This window comes from Vidua macroura, chromosome 26 (assembly GCF_024509145.1).
Source record: "Vidua macroura isolate BioBank_ID:100142 chromosome 26, ASM2450914v1, whole genome shotgun sequence".
In the NCBI taxonomy this organism is placed as follows: domain Eukaryota; kingdom Metazoa; phylum Chordata; class Aves; order Passeriformes; family Viduidae; genus Vidua; species Vidua macroura.
The window spans coordinates 890673-913884 of NC_071596.1; the positions used below are offsets into that span (position 1 = coordinate 890673).

Genomic DNA, 23212 nt, shown 5'->3' on the forward strand with positions numbered 1-23212 from the left:
GCAATACATTGTACAACTTTTTCATGCATATTCAACCCCTGGCCCCGCCTGTCCTCGCCTCTCATGCTAAATAAGTCCACGCCCTTCTGGGCACGCGTGGTTTGCTGTGGTGGTCGTACGGGGGTCTCTCGGTGGTCCTGAGGCTGAAGATTGTGGTCTTCCTCATGACTGAACTTTTGAACTTTTCCTCTCTGCAGGCGTGTGCTTTTGGTCCTTTGGTGCTTATCTGAGTATGTCTGTCAGTCTCGATAGGCTTGGAGACAGGGGAGCTTCGTTATCTGGGTTCTTTGCCTCTTCTGGTATTGTTCTTTATGGAGGAAGCTTCAGAAATTTGCATTTTCTTATGCCCTTTGTACCAGGCAGAGGTTTCTTAAGTAAAAGGTTAAAATTCAATACATAACTCTACAAGCTAAATTATAAATGCTTAATTCATTTTGTTAACTTAGCTCCAAAAATCTCTGTTTCAGCACTGTTCCGGCACTCAATCACTCCCATTGTAAAAATGCTTTTCTTTGTTTAAATAGAATTTCTTGTTTTTCAGTGTGTGCCCATTGCCTATTGTCTTTTCACCAAATACCACTGAGACAAGTCTCAAGGCTCCTTTGAATCTTTAAATTTAATTTAATCTTTCAACAGGATGGAAATATGGGCTGACAGGATCATCATGAAGTTCAGTGAAAAAAAAATGCAATGTCTTGCACCTGAGGAGGAATAACCTCATGCACCAGGACACACGAGGGGCCAAATTGCTGAAGAGCAGCTCTGCGGAGAAGGACCTGAGGGCTCTGCTGGACCCTGAGTTGAACCCGAGCCACTGCTGTGCCTCTGCCTGGCCTGGCCTGGCGAGGTTCAGGGACAGGAGCCTTCCCTCAGCACTGCTGAGGCCACGGCGGGCAACCTGTGTCCAGCTGTGGGCTCCCCACTACAAGCACCCACGGACACACCTTGAAGAGTCCAGAGAAGAACTGCAGAGATGATGGAGGGACTGGGCATCTCCCCTGAGGAAAGGCTGGGGGAGCTGGCACTGCAGCCTGCTGAAGGAAGGCTCAGGGGTGCCATAAATGTAGAGCAATACCTACCTAGGGGAGGTGTGAAGAGTCAGGCTCTTCTCAGTAGTGCCTGGTGATAGGACAAGAGGCAATAGGCACAAAAAGAAACACGGGAGGCTCCCTCGGAGTATCAGGAAAGATTTTTTTAAACAGAAGCTGCCGGAGCAGTGGCACAGTGTCATTAGAGAAATTATGAAGTCTCCATTTTTGGAGATATTCGGGAGCTGTCCGGGCAGCCGACTGCAGGGAACCGAGGAGGAAAAGGAAGGCCGGGCAGTGGCCAAAGCCACACTCATGCCGACCGCCTCCCTCCCTCCAGCACCCGCCCGGCCGGGACCGGGACCCGGGCTCGAACTCGCACTCACGGGCGGGCTCGGACGTGCGCGCCGCCACGCGACCCCGCGCGGGCGGGGCGGGCGCTGCCGGGAGGGCGGAAGTGAGGCGCGCGCGCCGGCAGCATGGCGACCGCGCGCTGGTGGCGGCTGTGCGGGCGCTGGCGGCCTGCGGTCACCGGGCCCGCCCTGGGGCCCGCGCGGCGCCGCCTCTGGGCCCCCGCCGCCGCCGTCCCGGCCCCGCTGGGCTCCGCGCCGCCGCCCCGCGCCACCTTCAGCGCCGGCCCGCGCTGGCACCAGCGCAGCCCCGGCGGTCTGCCAGGGGGCGACGCACTGGAAGGCGGCGGCGAGGACGGCGGCGGCGGTGGCGGTGGCGGGGCGGACAGTGGCGGGGCCGGGCCCGTCATAACGGCCTTGACGCCGCTGCTCGTCCCGGAGCATTTCCCCAACGTCCCGCTCATCGCCGTGACGCGCAACCCCGTATTCCCGCGCTTCATCAAGATCATCGAGGTGAGCTGCCGCCGAGCCCTCGGTCCCGGGCCCGGGGCTCGGCTCTGCCGGCCCGGCCTGGGCGGAAGCTGCAGCTGCCGCGAGGTACCGGAGCGGCGGCGGGAGGTGCTCTGGGCTGGCTCGCAGAGAGGCCGGAGGCGGTTCAGCCCAGTGTTGCCGCCTCAGGCGGGAATCCCGGGGTGGTATCACTCCAGGCCGTGCGGGGGTCACCGACTGACCCCGCCGCTGGCGGTGCCACATCTCCGGGCCGCTCTCTTTGCCTAGGCAGGTTCCTTGAACTGCAGAGCAAGGCAGCCGCGTGCGTGACCTCCACGGGCAGCCGCTGCTCGGCCTTTAGCTCGGGCTTTGTAACCCAGTCCTGTCGGGATAACGGTTTCTTTTGGGACAGTTGAAGTTTCACAGTTGTTGCGTCAGCAGCTCTGCTTCTAGCAGAGAAGGTCGGCGATTCACACACACTCTCTCGAAGTTCGCTGTCATTTTTGTGTTCTGTGATGAAGGTTAAGCAAACGTGTCCTTGTTTCGGTGCCGTAGGCTGGTGTCAGAGCACCGAGACCCGTGCTGGTGAAAGCAGCAAGCTGTGAGCTGCAAGGAAAAAGCAGGAATTCGGTGTAGAGCAGTACAGCTGCGGTGGGAGAAGGTGTTGAGGGATGGGGATGGCAATCATCATTTCCGAGTGTGATCTTTTCCGTCTGCGCCCCATAAAGACTTTAAGAGTTATGAATTATTTCACTGATGTGTGACTTGAGCTTACAGGCCAGAAATACTTCTTCTTCCTTAAATGAACCCAATCTGGAACAAGTACTTGTATTTTTGTGCCTCTCTGGTGTGTTGCCAGTCTGATTTTGAAGTAAATGTAGTATGAAATAAATCAATATTTTCTTGTTCCTGTAGTATTATTTAACATAATGTTATTTCTGCTGTAGTGTTTTTCTGCATGTCCAAATCTAATATGTGCAGCTTCTAGTGTCTTTATAGAGGTGTCAGGGGAAGGAGAAGGTTATATATTATTAAGAGCATGCAGTCATATAAGACTTATGTACAAAAGTCATCAATTTCAGTGCTTGGGTCAACAATGTTTCACAGAATTGTTAAACGTTTTCTCTTACACTGTGAATTCATTGTGCTGCAATTAACCTGACAAGGTCGAGTCTCTACAGTGCCTATGGAATTACTAATTTTCTTCCTTTTAATGTCTCTGACATTGGTAAGCGTATTTTTGCTAAACATTGCACAAAATTGGAATAGGTATGCTGAGATTAGAATAGGCCAACAGTGCTGGTATTACTCGTGCTATTCTGACAGAACCATGCTGGTTGTTAGTAAAGCATTGAGCAATGCAGCTTATGTCCATCACTTTGAAGAGCGCTCAGTTGTTGGCAGGGTGACTTGATGCAACAGCAGAATTCACAAGGAGTTACCTTCTTGGTTACTGAGGATTCAGCCTGCTGTGATAACAGTTCCAGTGGTGCTGGGAGATGTGCCAGGGACAGGTGTGTGGCGTCTAGAGATCGGAAGGCAGTAAGAAAGTAAACTAGGAGAAAATACTGGCTGAAACTCAAAACAGGAACTCAGACTCGTGGGTGTAGGAGAGGAACTGAGCAGAGAAGGCTCTAGAGAAGGCTCTGGAGAAGAGGATTTTAACTAGGGCTTTTGGGCAGAATTCAGGCAACTGATAGGGAAGGGTGAACTAGCTCCCCATCAGGAGCAGAGAGCTAGGACACACAGGTATGGAAGGGGAAGGGGAAGGGAACAGTGATAACAACAGAAACTCATAAGATACTTTTCAAGTAACTCAGGTTTTTTGCTTGTAAGATTTGTACAGATTAGGTTTAGTTCCCCCCCCCCCCCCCCCCCAGCCTTTGAGCTTCTCTTATCTTGACTAGGAAGTGACTTGGTCAAAATACTTAAATTTCATGTTTCTCTACCTTGTTTTCCTGTTCTATATTACTGTCCGTTAATGGAGACTAGAAACTAGAACTGTACAAGCTCCGACTTCATAATTTAGTTGTAGGGTGTCATCATGCCTGGCCTTATACCCTGGGAGTGCAAAGATTACAGAAAATCCACCTCTGATTGCATACCTGTTGTCCTAGGTGAAAAATAAGAAGCTGGTTGAACTGCTGAGGAGGAAAGTTCGTCTTGCCCAGCCTTATGCTGGTGTTTTTCTTAAAAAGGATGACAAGTAAGTTGTTTCTCTTGATCTTTTTAAAAAATACAAAAATAAGCTGTCCAGGTTGCATTTACACTAAAAGCTGTCATCCTAAATGCCCTGCCTTGGATAGCATTGCAGAAATTGTGGCTGGTCTTGGACCATCCTCATGCTATGAAAGTCTTTGTTGCCACCAGCAGCACTGCTGGGAACTGGAGTCTTGGTTTAGAAAAGGATGTTGTTGTTCGGGAAGGAGATGAGCTGTCCAGATACTTGGGTGATTTGGAAAGGGGTTACATGGTGGTAGCAATGGGGATTAAGTGTCTTTGCCCCTAAGTCCAGTTTAAAGTTCTGCAACCAGTGATTTTTTTTTTATTTTTTAATATAACCTACTATCTCAAGTTTCTGAATATCTACTCCAATTTTTTTGCTCAATAGTAATGAATCTGATGTGGTGGAAGATCTGAATGAAATATACCAAATGGGAACTTTTGTCCAGATTCATGAAATGCAGGATCTTGGAGACAAGTTGCGTATGATAGTCATGGGACACCGAAGGTTGGTTACTTGTACTTCACTGCATCTCACCAGACTACTGTTTAAACAGAGATATCCTTTATCAGTTTCACTACATACATGCACTTTTTTCTACACAACTTGTGTATGGCAAGTTTTTGCTTTGCTACCATGCCATATCCTGAGAGTGTCAGTAATTGGAATCAATTAATTCAAGCCGGTATTTTTGCTTTAAAAAAAGGAGGGGGGGTCCAGAATTTTAATGGTCTTGCCCCAGTCATAATTTTGCCCCAGAACTGAATTGAAGAAAATATGATTATTGCTGAAAATCTAGTTTTAGCCATTTATTCCGGATATTTTTAACTAAGTTAAGAAATTATATTTTTAAAAGCATCAAATAAGTAATTTCCATTAGAAGGAAAAATACAAGGACAGAAACATGGCCAAAGGGACAGATCCAGGGTGGGTTTTGCTTTGAAGCATGGCTTTTTTTCCTTCTCACTTTTCTTCACTTGCATTTGTTCTGGACAGCAAAGAATGAGCAGTCCTGTCAAAGCTAAATTTGCATGAATTCACAAGTCAATTCCTTTTCAAATGAAGTCTTGGACCTCTTGCTGCATTATCAAAGCACAGCCGTGTTTGATTTCATTTTGGAAATAAGCTACTGGTTTGGGGTTACTTGGAATAGAAATATTTCCGTATAACTTGGAAGGGTTTGGTATTCCTATGATATAACTTCAGGGTTAGTCTTTATATTTGATTGAGACATGAAGCACTGGTCAATCATGTCCATAGGAACCACACTAGATACCAGATTTGAGGAGCATTTATAGGGAAACACATAGAAAAGGAAACTCCTGTATAAAAGCCAAAATAATGAAACATGGTGTCTTGCAAATGTGTGTCCTTTCTAAATTTTAGCTTGTTCAAAATACAGCTTAGACTTTCCTTTTCATGCTGAAGAGCTGAAATCACATGTAACAGGGAGATAGATTGTTGCTGGTTTCTTTTGGCTTTCAGGATTCGTATCAACAAGCAACTAGAGGTTGAGCCTGAGGAACCTGAGAACAAACAAAAAATTAGAAGGAAACAGAAGCGATCTAAAAAGGAGGCTGAAGAGGAGCCTGGAGCAAAGGACCAAGCTGTGGAGTTGGTACTAGATCCTATAGCTGCTTCTTCGAAGGAAGTTCTCATGGTAGAAGTAGAGAATGTGGTTCATGAAGATTTTCAGATCACAGAAGAGGTTAAAGTAAGTGGATTAGTTGGACTAATTCACTTAAGTTTGGAATTGTCCTGTAGAATTGCACCTACACTTCTTGCTCAAAAGGAAAAGTTCTAAAATCAGGCTCTAATTTCAGGCTGCAGAAACTAGTTCCTTCTCACAGTCACTGCACAAGGGGGTTATATGAAAGTAAAGAATTTTCATTATAACAGCTCAGTTCCTTAAAACTGTTGACTTCAAAAAGTTGCTGAATGAAGAGGCTAGTCTGTGCTTAAATCTGTGTGATGACCTCCATCAAACTGTTTCTTTGAAGTTGGCTTGGGTGTTCAACCTGATCGTATCTTCTGGCCAAGAGCCAGTCAAGTTCTGTGCATGCAGAAAGCCAGCCTATAGGCCTTGCTGCCTTTCCTGTGAGCAGAAACTGCCCCAGCACCAAGACCCATCACAGCCCACCACTGCAGTGAGTGGCTGGACTCTGGGTAATTTCATATTTGTACTGTGATCTTGCCTATCTTTTTCCATTCTTTTGGTGATTAGATTTTGTTGTGTCTATAGGCACTTACTGCAGAAATCGTTAAAACAATCCGGGATATCATTGCCTTGAACCCCTTGTACAGGTATGTCCTTCCCATGCTGCCCTGCTTTGGGAACAGCATGTTCTCAGGCTGGAAGATACTGACATTTTCTATACCACTTGTCTTTCTGTTGTAATGAGGTAGAGATATTTGCTGAATTGTCACATAGATTTTTGGTTTGAGATGTAAACTCTGTCCGTTGTTGGAATCAAAGTTTTGAAAACCTGATGTGCAATTTAGAAACAACATAGAACAATTAAGTCCTAAGGCAGGGTCTAAATAAAACCCACTGCAATAAGCATCATGATCTGATCCATGTCTTAACAAGCAGGATAGAAGTTTTGGACTACTGGCACAAAAAAATCCTACATAACTGTTTGGAGAGCATTTCAGATACTTAATTTTATATATTAGTGATCATTCCTCTAAACCAAGTGATTTATCTGTTTGTTACTGAGTATTGATACAGTCAAATTTCACAAATAGTTTGCTGTGAAACTGAGCTGTGTTTCATTTTATTGCACTGTCATAACAAGTAAATTAGGATATTCCATTTTGAATGTAAATTTACAGAGCATTTTGGGGTTTTTACCTTTTATTTGCAGAGAGTCTGTACTTCAGATGATGCAGGCTGGACAGCGTGTGGTAGATAACCCTATCTATCTGAGTGACATGGGTGCAGCCCTAACAGGGGCAGAGTCACACGAACTTCAAGACATCTTGGAAGAAACCAGTGTAAGATTAAGTTTTTAGCTCAGGCAATGTGAATGGAATCAGTACATCTGTTGTATGTCACCTTTTCTTTACCAGCCTCAGTACAGAAGAGACTTCAGTGCTGCTTTTGATGATACGTTAGTATCAGTGACTAGATTCCTGTTGAAGGATATAGTAGATCATTAGTACTGATTTTCTGTGGGTAAATCGGAGTGCTCCGCATCTTTGGCAGCATGTAATTTTCTTTACATGCTGTGGAGTTGCTACATGTTGGTCTTTCCACATCTACAAGTGCTGTAAAGTTCTCCCACACAACCTGTTGGAGTTTTTTATTCTGTCTTTCTCTCTAGGAGGGAGAAAGTGTGTGTGTGTATATATATGTGTGTGTGTGTTACTTAACAAGGGTATGGCATCTCAAAACTCATTTTTTGTCTATCGTTTCCAGATTCCCAAACGGCTTTATAAAGCTCTTTCCCTTCTGAAAAAGGAGTATGAGCTGAGCAAACTTCAGCAGCGTCTTGGAAGAGAGGTAAGTTTCTGGAGTAACAAATACCTTGTGTGTATTTATATTGTGTCCACCACTGTGATGCTTAGTATGGGTATGTAGTGCTCTAAAGGGTGCATTATTTAGATTTAAGGTTTTCTGTTGGAAATGTTTTTTTTCATGCACATGGTAGAAGTAAGAAGATACAAGGCTACAGCATTTGCTGTTAAATTGTGTCTAAGTTGTAGTTTCATGCAAGCAGATAAATCTAGAGGTCTGCAGTTTACCAAGCATCCGTGTAACAATATACAGCCTAATACTGTATATAGCATGTACTAGTGTAAATTGCACAATGTTATTTCAAATGACCTTCTGTTAACTCTTGTGAACTGCAATAGCTCCTGTCTGTTGTAAGATTTAATCAGAGTACAGTAACTGCATCTAAATGGTAATGAAGTATGTGAAGTACAAATATTTGAGAATACTGAGTCATATTTTGTTTGTTAACTCCCAGTAACTGGGGCTTTTAGAATTCATGTTAAGTGCAAAATGCTTTTGGACCAGGGTTGGAATGGCTGGAGAATTGGCTTAAGCGAATTGAACAGATGCAGTCTCTGGGACCAGATATATATCTAAGGATGCTGAGAGGGCTTATCAATGTCATTATTTCGTTTTTTTCACTTATCATTAAAGCACTGTGGTCATGGGAGAGGTTCCTGGGAAGCAGAAAAAAGTAAATGTCATGCCCATCTCCAAGAAGGAGAATCGGGGAGACTGTAGGCATGTTAGCCTGCCCCCAGTCCCTGGGAAGATTATGGGGAAAATTCTCCAATAAGTCCTGTACAGGCAAATGAAAAATGACATGATTTGGAACAGCTAGAAGGGATTTCCCAAAAGCAAACTGCCTAATTGTCTTCTCCTATGAGAAGGCCCAGAATACAGAAAGGAAACATGGTTTAATGGTGGGCTTGGCAGGGCTAGGTTAATTGTTGGACTCAATGATCTCAGACATCTTTTCCTACCTAAATGATTCTATGATTCTAGCAATGATTGTTGTATACCTTGACATTTGCGTGGCCTTTGCTGAGGTCAACCATAATAGTATTCTGACTAAATTGAGATGTTACAGACTGGAAGTATGTAGTATGAGATTGGTGAAAAAATTTGCTAGTCTAATGGGCAGAAAGGGTTGTGATCAACATGGTAAAGTCTAACTTCAACCAGAGCTACTAGTGGTATCCCCTCGGGGAGTCAGTAAGAACCTACTTAAGTTCGGCTAAGAGAAATTCATAATCCCTATGAATAGACGAGGTCTGGAATAATCGGGATAGAAAATAGCTATACAGGAAAGGACTTTGAAGCCCTGATGTGAAGGAGGCTCACCATGAATTCGTAGACTGTCCTTGTGGCAAGGAAGGCCAACTGCATACTGGGCTTCAGTTGCCCTGTGTAGGCAGCAGGTAGAGAGTAGTGGTTAACCCTCTCTGGTACTAAGGAGGTTACATCTGGATTACTCTGCCCAGCCTTTGGTCTCCCCAACACAAACATTGAAGCACTGAATCATGGCCAGTGAAGGCCACCAAGATATGGAGGGTGCTGGAGTATGTTATTAAGTCACTTCTTGTGTTAGAATACACTGCAGATGTGTTCCAAGTAGTATTTTCAGTTGCTGGGAACGTCGTAACTGAGAAGTATTTGGAAGTGTTTGATGTTAGATGGTCTGTACCAGGAGCACATTAGTTACTGTATTTGTTGCTTTGTCTAGGTTGAAGAGAAGATCAAGCAAACACATCGCAAGTATCTTCTTCAAGAGCAGTTGAAGATCATTAAGAAAGAACTAGGTCTGGAAAAAGAGGACAAGGATGCTATAGAAGAGAAGTTCCGTGAGCGACTAAAGGAGCTGGTAGTGCCAAAGCATGTCATGGATGTGATTGATGAAGAGTTGAACAAGTTGGGCTTGTTGGATAATCACTCCTCAGAATTCAAGTGAGTGCATGGCCATGTCATGCTGTCAGGGTTTGTTGTGAGAGTGAAACATCAGTGCAGTTCTGTGAAGCACTTACTTTAGTCCCTCCCTTCCCTTCCCTTCCCCATAGCATATCATTACATTATAGGATTTTTCTCCAAATTGCCTGTGTTTACTTATGTAGTCTACCTCTTTTGATCATTTTAGGTCTTCCGTCTTCTCTTGCAGTCTGATGCTAGAGATACAACATGTGCAGCTAGTTCCTCATGAAGTGTGCAGTGGTTCTTTTTCTGCCTTCAGTTTTGGCTCTTTTTTCTTGTACTTCAGTGTCTTCAGTAGATGTGAGAGAAGCTAATACATGTCATTGGCTAAGCTACCTGAGGTGGTCCCTGAAGTATTGGTATTGCTAAGGAATGAATGAATAGTTTGTAATGTGTTCTGTGATGTGAATTGTTAGAAACTAAGGTTGAAGTGAACATTTCTTGTCTGTTGAGTCAGAGTGTGCTATATTATACAGCAGTTGGTGTACTCATCAGCTCTTAATGGGGTCTCTGGGTCTCTGCTTTTAAAAGTATCTTTTACAAAGTAAAAGACTGTTTAAGGGCAAGCATGCCCTTGGATGAGCAGCATCTTTGCAGTCATAGAAAAGACATACTGGGCTTCACAGGCTGCATTAGTTCCTTTCCCTTTCCTTCAGAGTTCTAGCAGTGGTTGCAAATTTGCAAAGCAAGTACTTGGCAGAAAAAAGCCAAAGCTCTGGTGGCATGGCAATTGTCCTCAGGTGGATCCTGGTCTCAGACAGCCTGGCTGTGCTTCCCTATGTCCATGACTGTGCACAACTTGATAGTTACTGCACTGTGCAGACCTTCCTGTACACTTGAATTCGTGATCTAAGTGCATAGTTTTAGAACAGTGAATAGTGGTTTGACACACTTGTGTTGTCTTCAGTTTGTTTATGCTGATTATCTCTACTGTTAACTTCCATACTGGCATCATTTTCTTCATCTTAAATCTTCCTCTGTGGTGTTAGAGATTCTTTGTTTCAGAAAAGCAAAAGCTGGGGAAAGAAGCTTTGTTGTTTTTTTTTTTTGTGGGGGGAGGTTGAAGACTGTGAAAAAGGTTGGCAGTGACAGCCCAAATAGTGATGTTCTTTTCATAGGCTCTCTTCCATGAGTACTTTATATCCCCCTTGTTCTGGATGAGGTTGTTTTGGAAGGTGGTAGAGGAAGACATGAGCTGGTCAATCACTCTCATTTGTGTGTTTCTGTCAGTGTTACACGGAACTATTTGGACTGGCTGACATCCATCCCATGGGGTAAGTGTAGCGAGGAGAACCTGGAGCTGGCTAGAGCCCAAGCGGTTCTGGAGGAGGATCACTATGGAATGGATGATGTCAAGAAGCGAATTCTGGTAAGGCAGGAGTAGGCCATGTGTCGCATTTCACACTGCTTAACATCAGGCATTTTGGATGTGTTTCAGATTGCAATCTCCATTTAATTGGTGTTAATTCATACATCAAACTGTACATCAAACAGAAAGCTGCATGAAAGACCCAAATGTTCTGGTAATCAGTTAATGTACTTAATTACTTGTGGCAATGAAGGTCACATTCTCATTTCAAACTGCAATATTCTGGTTTGTACTAAATGCTGGGCAAGTAAGCATCCCAGGGAAGCAGTCTCTTGATTTTTTTCCCCACTTGCACAGTCATTTATTCACTGTAAGTGTATAATCAGTTGAGGTTTCAGTTTTGAACTGTGATCTTTTGATTTCTCAACTGCTCAGTGTTACTTGAGGGTTGTCTATCACAGAAGTGTGAAATAAGACAAGCGTAACTTAGCACATGGGATTGGTACAGTAGGAGATGCTCACATGTAGCTTGAGAGACTCGGGTGAGAACAAGAGAAGCTGGGAGAAGAACTTGAAATCTGTCTTCTCACTCCAAGGCAGTGGAGAGAGACTGCTTCTTTTGATGCGATGATACAGAGCACAGAAGCTGGGGACAACCAAGCATATAAATAACCAGAGGCAAAACAGATGCATCAGTATCCTGACTTAGCTTCTCCCCTTGTCCTCCCCCAAGTCCTTTGAGAACCAGTTTTGTGTATGATGCTTGTTTTGTAATCACTACTTGACCTGATAACAAATGTGTTTTGGTGTTGCTGATGTTCCCTTCTGTTCACTGCTGGTGCTTTATCTGTTCTACAGGAATTTATTGCAGTCAGCCAGCTGCGAGGATCCACCCAGGGGAAGATTTTGTGTTTTTATGGTCCCCCTGGAGTTGGCAAAACCAGTATTGCTCGCTCCATTGCCAGAGCCCTAAACAGAGAGTACTTCCGCTTCAGTGTTGGAGGGATGACTGATGTAGCAGAAATAAAAGGACACAGGTCAGTGTAACTTGAGAAATTTCCCTATCCAGCAGTTTTTACTAAAGTAAATAGGAATCTAGCTGAAGTTGGACAATGTATGTAATTCCCATCTCTGTTCTGCCAACCCTTGCTGACAGGAGTTGAGATGAAGAGAAAGAAAGAGGTGAAAAAGATAGGAAAGGGTGGAGTTTGGAAGATAATTATATTTGTGCTTTTAAGTGCAGTTGCTCCCTGTTTATTGTGTATTCTCAGCTTTGAAAAGCTGAGTGAGCTACTCAAAACCACTGGACTGATGACAAATGCTAATGGATGCATGTCTCTAGATGTCAGAACTAGAGAATGGTGACAGTTTGAACAGGGTTATTCACATGTGTGTTCAGGTGTGATTGAGACTTGGTTTCCAAATAATCAAGATGGAGATGCTGCATGAGGAAAACCTGGAAACAAGAACATTCATGGGGAAAACAAGAAGTTAATAAAAAATGGGTAGGTCTGACCCTTCCATAGGTTTATTTTCCTTCCACTTAAAAAAATCCTAGAATGGTTGGCATTGAAAGTGACCTCTGGAGATCATCTAGACCATTCCCCTGCTAAAGCAGGGGAGAAGGCAGAAGTGTTTAACACCTTTTTGCCTCAGTCTTTAGTGGAAATATGGCTTGTCCTCAGGACGACTGTCCTCTCCTCCTGGGTTAGTAGATGGTGTCAGGGAGTAGAATGGGCCCCCAGTTATCCAGGGGGAGGCAGTCAGAGAATTGCTGAGCTGCTTGGATGTTCATAAATCCATGGGACCAGATAGGATCCACCCCAGGGTGATGAGGGAGCTGGCAGATGAGCTTACCAAGCTGCTCTCCATCATTTACCAGCAGTCCTGGCTCACTGGTGAGGTTCCAGATGACTGGAAGCTGCCCAGTGTGACACCCATTCACAGCAAGAGTGGGAAGGAAGATCCTGGTAATTACAGGCCAGTCAGCCTGACCTCAGTACCCGGTAAGGTGATGGAACAGTTCATACTGAGTGCTATCACACAGCACTTACAGGATGGCCAGGGTGTCAGACCCAGCCAGCAGGGGTTTAGGAGGAATAGGTCATGTTTAACCAACCTGATCTTTTATGACCAAGTGACCCTCCTGGTAGATGTGGGACAGGCTGTGGATGTGTCTATTTGGACTCCAGCAGGGCCTTTGACACTGTCTCCCACAGCACACTCCTGGAAAAGCTGCAGCCCACGGCTGGGACAGGAGCACTCTGTGCTGGGTTCAGAACTGGCTGCATGGCCGGCCCAGAGAGTGGTGGTGAGCGATGCTGCATCCAGCTGGGGACAGTCACCAGTGGTGTCCCTCAGGGCTTTGTGCTGAGGCCAGTTCTGTTCAATATTTTTATTGATGACATGGATGAGGATGAGTCTTTCATCAGTAAATTTGCAGATGACACTAAACTGGGAGCGTGTGTCCATCTGTTTTAAGGTAGGAGGGCTCTCTGTAAAGGGAGACCTGGAACAGTTGGATAGATGGGCAGAGTCCAGTAAAATGACGTTTAATAAGTCCAAGTGCCAAGTCCTGCATTTTGGCCACAACAACCCCCTGCAACTCTATAGGCTGGGGACAGTGTGGCTGGACAGTGCCCAGGCAGAAAGGGACCTGGGGGCACTGGTCGACAGCAGGCTGAACATGAGCCAGCAGTGTGCCCTGGTGGCCAAGAAGGCCAATGGCTCCTGGCCTGGATCAGAAATGGTGTGGCCAGCAGGAGCAAGGAGGTCTTTCTTCCCCTGTACTTGGCACTGGTGAGGCTGCGCCTTGAGTGCTGTGTCCAGTTCTGGGCCCCTCAGTTTAGGAAGGACGTTGAGACACTTGAGCGCATCCAGAGAAGGCTGACAAGGCTGGTGAGGGGCTTGGAACACAAGCCCTCTGAGGAATGACTGAGGGAGCTGGGGTTGTTTAGCCTGGAGAAAAGGAGACTCAGAGGTGACCTTATCGCTCTCTACAACTCCCTGAAAGGTGGTTGTAGTCAGGTGGGGTCGGTCTCTTTCACCGGGCAGCAACTGACAAAACCAGAGGACACAGTCTCAAGCTGCGCCAAGGGAAGTATTGGTTAGATATTATGAAAAGGTTTTTTATAGAAAGGGTGATAAAGTTCTGGAATGGTCTGCCCAGGGAAGTGGTGGAGTCGCCATCCCTGGATGTGTTTAAAAAAGGACTGGATGTGGTACTCAGTGCCATGTTTTAGTTGAGGTGTTGGGCCTGGGTTGGTCTTGATGATCTTGAAGGGTCTCTTCCAACCCAGTGATTCTGTGTAAAGCGGGTTCAGCTATAGCAGGTTGCACAGGATGGTGTCCAGACAAGTTTTGAATGTCTCCAGAGAAATAGATTCCATAGCCTCTCTGGGCAGCCTGTTCCAGGTTGCTGCCCCCCTCAATGTACAGAAGTTTCCCCTCCTACTCAGGTGGAACTTCCTGTGTTTCAGTTTGTGCCCATTGGCCTGTGTCCTGTCACTGGGCACCACTGGCAAGAGTCTGGCCCTGTCCTCTTGACACCCACCCTTCAGATATTTTTACACATTGATGAGATCCCCTTTCAGTCATCTGAAGCCTAAACAGGCCTAGCTCCCTCAGCCTTTCCCATGAGAGATGCTCCAGTCCCCTCATCACCTTCACAGCCCTCCACTGGAGCCTCCCCAGGAGTTCCTTGTCTTTCTTGAATTCCTAAGTCCAGAACTGGGCACGACACTTCAGGTGGCCTCACCAGAGCAGAGGAGAGGGTCTGCATCTGAAATTAAAACCAGCGGTGTTTTCAAACCAGTAAGAGTAGCCATTCTGCGGAGTAAATTGAACCTGCAGGGCTCTGCCTTACCTAGAAGCAGAGAAAAATATTTTCTATGTTTTTCAGATGTTCTCTGTTCTGTGCCTCTCGGCCTTCACTCTGTTTTTACCCTCTTTGCTTCTGCTTGTTTCTGGATACCAGAAACAATCTCTAGCAGGAAGGTTATATTTTCCTATTAGCAACTTGTTCCTTTAGTATGTTTTGATTTACACTGGTCTTTTTGTCCCTATCAAGTGAGGAAGTGAAATGTTACCCCTTCTAACATTTCTTTCCCAAAACCCATGAAAATTCAAATACCTCTATTCTCAGCCTAACCTCTTTGCTTTTCTCTAATTGAGAAGTGGTTTAAATTAAAGATAGAAACTGTAGTCTAGGAGTATTTTGCCAAAATTCCTGTCAGTTCTTTACTAGAAACAGAGTGGGTGGGTCTTGGTGCTTAATATGTTGATGGAGAATGCTTTTGATAGATGTTGAAGAAATAAAGACTTATTTCCCAGCAGGATATACTTGTTCTGTCACTGTGTGATGTATGCTCTGATATGTGCTGTGCTTTTCAATAGTTCCCTAAATACAATCTCTGGTAAAACAGGAGGACATATGTTGGAGCAATGCCAGGAAAAATCATCCAGTGTCTGAAGAAGACCAAGACAGAGAATCCGCTTATACTGATTGACGAGGTGAAGTATTTGGTCTTTCTTCTAGGCTTTGCTCTTAAAGACTTGTATCAATTTGTGATCCCCAGAGAAAAGGTGAAGCAGTAACTCTTAAAAATCCCATGATCTTTCTGTTTATATGAGGCTGGGCTCTCCAGTTCTCTGGGTGACACTGATACCTTAGATGCTTTGTTTTCTCTCCTTATAACAGACTCAAGCTTTACAATTCTAGTTGTGTCCTTCATATTAAATTATAGCTGTTTGGATCCTAATGGACCTGGCTGGATATTCAGAGTTTCTGTAGTTCTTGTGTTTCCTTCATAGGTGTGAGCACGTCACTGTGCACAAATCCACTGTTGCCTGTGTGATTATTAGCAGGAGTCACTCTCTCAGTAGGTCTAAAGCTACCAGCCTAATGCAAATAAGGACAGGATATAATAGCAGGTGTTCAGAATAGACTGAAGGTCGTTCTGGCCTTCTTGTATGCCATACCTGGAAAGGACCAACAGCATATTCTTGGAAGGAATGGTATGTGGGACCAATAAACTGTCATCCGTTGCAGCATGATGTAACCAATGAGTATGGTAATTTGAAAGGTAATGGAACCTGTGGGTTATGATACTTCAGTGGTGTTGGCCAGAAGCCCTGCCTTGGCTGTAGCAGCAAATTTCATTAAGGCCATGCAGTTAACGCTACTCCTAAGGGAGAAGAACTGGTGGCCCTGTTTGTATCCCCAGAAGCAAAGTTCACAGTGCTGGACGAGTCAATGACCTTGGCCATGGTCCTGGGCAGCTGGCTCTAGCAATCCTACGTGACCAGTGAGGTTGTTCAACATGACTTCAGGAAGTCCTCATGAGCCTCAGTCAAGTTACTTTATTTCAAGTCACTAAGCTAGCTCTGCTTGAATGGCTGTGTGTAGGCTTTTTGCATCTTGGCCAGAGCAAGGCAAGGTCTGGCCTTGCATATTAGGGAAGTGGTGTAAGCTAGCTCTCTAGTCCTCTCACTGTGGAGTAAGTGTTCTGGTCTGTGCCTATAGCTTATCTCAGCTTAACAATTAGTAGCCACTAGTAGTAGTGCTTTTTATTGTATGCACGTTGCCTGAGACTTCATAGTGATTTTCTGCAACACTCAAAAATCCTGTGTCTTCTCAGCTGTGTCATGTGCTTACACTGGAAGATAGTGGGGACTTGGATGAGTGCACAGAAAACTGGTAGACTGGTACTGGATGTTAATGAACACTCATGAACATTTTCAGATGGAGCCTTGAAAAAAGTCTTGCTTGAGAATTTATCATAGTAGGAAACTTCTTAGAGTATTAAATTCTTTTCTCCCACAGGTAGATAAAATAGGAAGAGGCTATCAAGGGGATCCGTCCTCGGCCCTTCTAGAACTGTTGGATCCAGAACAGAACTCTAACTTCTTGGATCATTATCTTGATGTTCCTGTAGATTTGTCAAAGGTATTTCTCTTTTCTGCAGAGGTTGTAGAGCCAGAATGTCTGAATGTGTTTCAATGCAGAGATTTCCTGTCCATGAAAAGATGCTGACATTTTATTCAGTTGGAAAATCAGATAGACAACTGTCTCTGCAGGAGTTGCTTTTAACTGAAGTATCTGTACATGAAAGAACATGATCACCCGCATATGTCCTAATTCCCTGTAGAGCCAGGGACAGATGTGTGGTCTCCACTAGAAAAGGCAAGAGTTGTCCTTTACATGATGATTGGCAGAGCTGCTGTCAAGGGAGGTGGCCTAATGCTGCTGTGAAGCTTTTGAAATTGGTCTTCTTTACACACTGTTGCACTTTTTGTGCAGCTGACATAAATTACAGAATTGACGCATTAGGAATAGGTATAGATAATTGGGTCATTCTGAGCTAATTTCCTAGAAGGTAGAAAGAACTTCTGAGTGAGATCTAGATCTCCCATTTTCTGGTCCCTATCAAAGCATTCTGATTTCCCAGTTTGTGTGTTGTGTATTTCTAAACGTTTATTTTGGGGGTAGGGAACATGCTGTTACATAGTTCTAAAATTCAAACTTTTAATAAAAACTAATTCCACAGAGAGGGTGATCTTGCTCTAGCGCTTCAGACAGAGAAATGCAGAACTTGGGAACTAGTACTTGGAGTAAAGCAACTGGTTAATGAAAGTTCTTAATAGGATCTTTTAATGCTTCCAGGTACTCTTTATTTGTACTGCCAATGTAACAGAAACCATTCCAGAGCCACTGCGGGATAGAATGGAAGTGATCAATGTGTCAGGATATGTAGCAGAAGAGAAACTTGCAATTGCAGAGGTAAGAGAAATCACTGTTGTGCTTTATGTGAATTACATCTGGTGGATTTTTTTTTTGGCAGATTCAGGCTTACATATTTACATCCAACTATGTCCAGAAAAATTAGATACATGGTATTTTGGACAGTGTTCCTTTGATTTGAACACATAGTTAAAGTAACTCCAGTGTCCATAGGCTGTGGACACCAGAAAGCAGCACTGAGGTAACAGCAGAAAATCGAGTGAATTGGAACCACTTGGCTTTTGTCACAAATACTAAGAGAAGGATGTGGGGGATTGTTTTTTTCAGAGATATTTGGTCCCTCAAGCACGAGTTCTGTGTGGCTTGGATGAAAACAAAGCTCAAATCACATCAGATGTCCTGACTGTTCTCATCAAGCAGTACTGCAGAGAGAGTGGGGTGAGGAATCTGCAGAAGCAAGTAGAAAAGGTATGGGGAAGTTATATGTAGCTTGTGACCACTGTGCATCAGCCTTCTCAGCATTTTTACAGAGATAAATAACTATCTCGCCCAGGTATTGAGGAAATCTGCCTATAAAATTGTGAGTGGAGAAGCAGAGATGGTCCAAGTAACACCTGAAAACCTGCAGGACTTTGTAGGAAAGCCCATCTTCACTGTGGATCGCATGTATGAAACCACTCCCCCAGGAGTGGTGATGGGTCTGGCCTGGACAGCTATGGGTGAGACAAAATTAATTTGGGGTTAATGCCTACATTTCTGTGTAATTTTTCAAAAGTTGAATGTAATAGTCAAACAGAACTGAGTCCAGTGATGTTCTTTTACAGGCACTAGTAAAAGGAATTTCCTTTGGCCTTTGGATCCTGAATACTACTTCCTAGAAGAAGGGAGCCTTTCTTATGCCCTTACCAGGCTTATCTTAGCTTAGGGCCAGCATGTTTTCTCTTCCAGCTCCATTTCCCATACAAATGACATACATTAGGAACATCAGCAGCAGGAGGGTGCCACTGTGATACACAGCACAGCTGAGGAATGCTGTGTCTCGTCAGTGATGTGCAGCACTGACTTAACTTCTGGTGCTGAGGGCAGGTATAGGTGTTCCAGCACTCTGTGGAGTGGGTGCAGTTGGCAGCTTACCATTCATTGGATTATTCCCCTAGTAACTTGTGGGCTTATGTGCACTACAGGATGGAAATACAGCACACAGCAAAGGAGATGACTTCTTCATACTCTAATTGACTTTGGGTAGAATTCAAGTAGTTAAAAGGGAAATTATCAGTATGGTGGAGAAGGTAAATAGATTTCCCGGCACTGGAGAATTGAAGTGGCTAAAAGTATTTTATGAACTCAGCTTACTCTCTGGAGGAAACAAAGAACATGAAACCATTATAAGAACTTGGTTATTTCCATTAACTAGGGGTTGCATCTATGTTCCTAGAAGGTGAAGTCCAAAAAAAGCAATGAATGGAGACTGTTGAGGTTTTTAGCTGGCCTTCCTGAAGGTATTTAAGGAACAGGTTTCAGCTGCTGTCTACTCAAGGGCTAGTGTCTCATCAGAGAGCATCAGTTCCAAATGCCTGACATACCTTCTGCATCACCTAAACCTTCTAGTTTAATTTTCCTTTAACTTTTTTCAGATGTTTTTCTTTTCTTTTTTTAGGAGGTTCCACTCTGTTTATTGAAACATCTCTGAGGCGACCCAAAGACAAGGAAAACAAGGATGGGTCGCTTGAAGTAACAGGGCAACTGGGAGATGTAATGAAAGAGAGTGCCAAAATTGCATACACATTTGCAAGAGCCTTTCTGATGCAGAAGAACCCCAACAATGATTTTCTTATGTCTTCTCATATCCACTTGCATGTGCCAGAGGTAAACTGATACAGAGTTCACAGAGCATGCACAGCAGCCCGGCTGGTTTGCTCCCTTAGATGTAAAGCTGGAAGGCTCTTCATTTGTACATATGTACATATTAAAGGCCTCAAGTCATTTACACATAATTGAAAATACTACTCCTGATCTCTGTGCCATGCTTCCATGTAATGGCAGTGATTGCTTTTGTCCAATATTTGGGGCTGAAAATAAATGCCCACAGTGCTCAGAGTGGCTCACATGCTGTGTAACAAGCTTTTGGCAGATGCTTTACTGAAGACAGATTTTGAGCTGTGATTGTGCCCCAGCTTTACATCTGGACTGCTGAGTGCTCTTTGTGCAATGTCTTTGTTGCAGCTTGCTCTGTGTCTGTTTAGGTACTGCATTGTTGTCTGTGAATTCATTTCCTGAAAGATGAGAAAACAGCAGACATAATCTCTCTCTACTCCCTCTCATATTGATTTCCTCTGCTCTTACCACAAAGCGGTTTGTTCTCAGATAAATCCAGACTGTCACTAGTTCAGGCCTGGATTTTGTGGGGCTTTATATACTGATTTTTTCTGCCTTGCATGATTTTTGATATTGTCCTCCATTAGTTTGTTACTCTTGACATTCTCCCCTTGTGATGTTGACTTAGGTCTAACAGAGAGCTTCAAAGTGTTTGTCCTCTTTTTTCCCTGATGTTGCTTACTCAAAGACCTAAGCCCAGTGAGTATGGTGGTGGCATCAGGCCAGAAACCATATTTGTGGACTCATTTGTGGATTATTTCTCATGAATAAAGTGAGGAATGTCACAGTTGTTAATATATCAGCCAATTCAGATAGCAGGATTCCATCACTCACACATGCAAAAACCTTTGTGAGGCTTCACGAAATTTGGACAATGTTAAAACAACAAGTACAAGGGTACTGTCTGACTATGCTGCTTCTTGAATGAGCAGGGGAGTTGTGCTTTGTTTTTTTTTAAACAGGGAGCAACCCCGAAGGATGGACCAAGCGCAGGATGTACCATAGTAACAGCTCTGCTGTCCCTGGCTATGAATTGCCCAGTGAGGCAGAATGTAGCCATGACTGGAGAAGTGTCATTGACTGGAAAAATTCTTCCTGTTGGTGGAATCAAGGAGAAGACTATTGCAGTAAGAGCTCTTCTCTTGTCTCTGTGCATTGTCCACAGGAGAGCCCTGGGTTGGGCTCAGTGGGGACAGGGACAGCCAGAGAGGGGTTGCTCCTTGAACTGGGAGAGGCAGATTTCATTCCATTCACAGGTTGGAAAAGTCTATGGGGGAACATGGGGATCTTGACTGTGTCTCTGGCTGTGAGGAAAGGGATGGGACCCCAGCCTTTGTGCCAGGGCATGTATGTTGGCACTAGCTCAATTCCACCTACACTGGAAGAATTGAAGGTGACTGACAGCTTTAACTGGCTGTCAAAGAAGTCTGCTCTGTCAGACTAGCACAGTTCAATCACCTGTGCTGTGTTGAATTGCCTGTTTCATTAGGGCATCAAGTGGAGATTTGACAGCATCTCTAAGGTAAATTCTTAAAATCAAGGCTCTATTCTCTAATTCCAGTGTGAATTTGTTTGGCATTTTATACAGATGTCTTAGATAAGAGGAACTTAGATTTAGTATTTATATTTTTGGTTTCATCTATTTTCAGTTTTCAGAATTCCTTTCCAAGTGTTCAGTCTCTCTCCCTACTTTTCACCTGCACAATTCTGGCCTATATAAGCCTTGCACCACATATTTTTCTGTCAAGAATGTTATTAGGTCTTCCTCCATTGAGCTGGGGCTTCACATCAGTGTTCTGCCCCCAGATATATTTGGGCTACAGCCTTCTGCAGTGTGATTTCTTTTCCTTGTATGACTTAAAAACGAGTAGTTGTTTTTAGTAGTCAGTACAGGACTAACCTGTGCTATGGCACTGACTGGCTGCACTTGCAGGAGGAGCGTGAGTGGCCACAGGCCTAAACACAGGATCACCCCTAAAGCAATGGGTACAAACCTGTCCTGGGAGAAGCACTGCCTTCTGTGCTCCTTCCAGGGCAGATGTCCCTATCAAAAGGTTCTGTAGAATTGTGCTAAGGGTATTGACGGGGTAGGTTAGTTTGACAAGCTGTTTCTTAACTTTGCTTTCATCTGAGGCTTTATTGTCACCCAAGCTGAAACAGATACTTAAAACTCTGTAGAATAGTATGAATGTTCTGAACAATCCCCCGAGCTGCTGACATAGTCCAACTAAAATGCCTCCCTCATCTGTCCCTGCAGCTGAGATGGCACTGGAGACTATGTGTTTTGGGGCTTGAGGCGGGGATCTAGAACATGATATGACATCTAGAACATGACATGATATCTGTCAGGAATGCCCTTGGTGCTCTCCATAGAAGAGAGTAAAGCTGGATCATGCTCCAGAATAACTGCTCTTGCTTTCAGAAATGGGGAAGGGTGTTTCCGGTACATGGAAGGATTCCTAGGACTCAACAGCCCAACTTTTTCTCCCCACAGGCAAAGAGGGCTGGTGTTACCTGCATCATTCTGCCATCAGAGAACAAAAAGGATTATTATGACCTGGCTGGATTCATTACAGAAGGACTGGAAGTGCATTTTGTGGAGCACTACACAGAGGTATTTGATATAGCATTTTCACAGCAGGATCTCACTGGAGGATGACATGCTGTGCCCTGATGGCTGGAAGGTGTTCTGTCCCCAGGCACTCGGGGCAATCCTGTAGTGGGACATGAAGCAATTGCTGCTGCGCAGCTGCCAAGATGAATTATGGCTCTGCTAGAATAAAGTATTTCTCAGTCTTTAATACTGAATTATGATCTACAATAAAGGATTTCCAATTTTGCCAAAGGAACAGGCATGTTATCAGCCACCAGCAGTGGGGCTAGTCTGGTCTTTTCTCACTGAAGATGTTTCAGCCATTTCACTGTAAATTTCCATATGACTTGTGGAAAAGGACTGAACAGTACACCCAGAGCTAGGCTGATGTACAGCTGTTATTCCTGATGTGGTAGAAGGCAAGTAGCTCTCAGAATCTGTCTCTGTTTAGAAGCCCAGGCTGGGCTGAAAGGACACTGAAATCCTAAGACAGTTCAGCAGAGCTGATACAGTCAGCTGATAAAGGTGACTCTAGGTTCTCTAGGTTTAGTCACCAGGTCAATACCACCAGAAAAAACTCCAGGTTTAAAGAGGGCAGATCAGTAACATGCTCAGCATCACCAGTCAGCAGCACTGTGCTGCACCACAAATGGCCTGTGCCTCTGCAACAGCTGTATCATATTCAGGGGGTGAGAAAAGGAAATAAGTATCTTGACTGTTGTACATCAGTAAACACAGGCTTGGGGGCCGGAGAACTTGAATGAACACTAAGAAAAAGTATTTTCTGAGCCAAGAATAGCTCTTGTCATATCAGCAAGGGAGGACTTAGGGGAGAATAAAGAATCCAGCTACTGAAGTCCAGGGAGCTCTTGCTGACTCTAGGTGTCATGACTTGCTACCACACTGCAGAACACAGGCCTGAATAGAGGGCACAAGGGGAAACACAGGAGCAGGCTAAGCTGCATAAGGAATGGGCTGATGTGCCCTGGGGAATAAGTGCAAAGTAGTTACTATTTTCAATGGCCATTTTTACCCACTTGACTTCCCTCCTGCTACCATCTAGGTCTGAAGCCAGACTAGGAGGTAGAAGGCATTATTCCAGAGATTTCCACATCCTGAGACTGCACACAGTCAT

General features: G+C 44.5%; 1 protein-coding gene across 1 annotated transcript; it reads left to right on the forward strand.

Moving 5' to 3' along the window:
* Positions 1-1692: 1692 nt before the first annotated feature.
* On the forward strand, positions 1693-22333 carry LONP1 (lon peptidase 1, mitochondrial). The gene is made up of 18 exons (XM_053999574.1): positions 1693-1891; positions 3985-4073; positions 4479-4598; positions 5577-5805; positions 6334-6395; positions 6959-7088; positions 7513-7596; positions 9317-9537; positions 10789-10927; positions 11726-11904; positions 15292-15379; positions 16692-16814; positions 17532-17648; positions 17937-18077; positions 18163-18328; positions 19267-19475; positions 20447-20611; positions 21979-22333. Exons 3-18 carry the CDS (start codon positions 4522-4524, stop codon positions 22141-22143), a joined length of 2295 nt encoding a protein of 764 aa, XP_053855549.1. The 5' UTR covers positions 1693-1891; positions 3985-4073; positions 4479-4521; the 3' UTR covers positions 22144-22333.
* Positions 22334-23212: the final 879 nt, after the last annotated feature.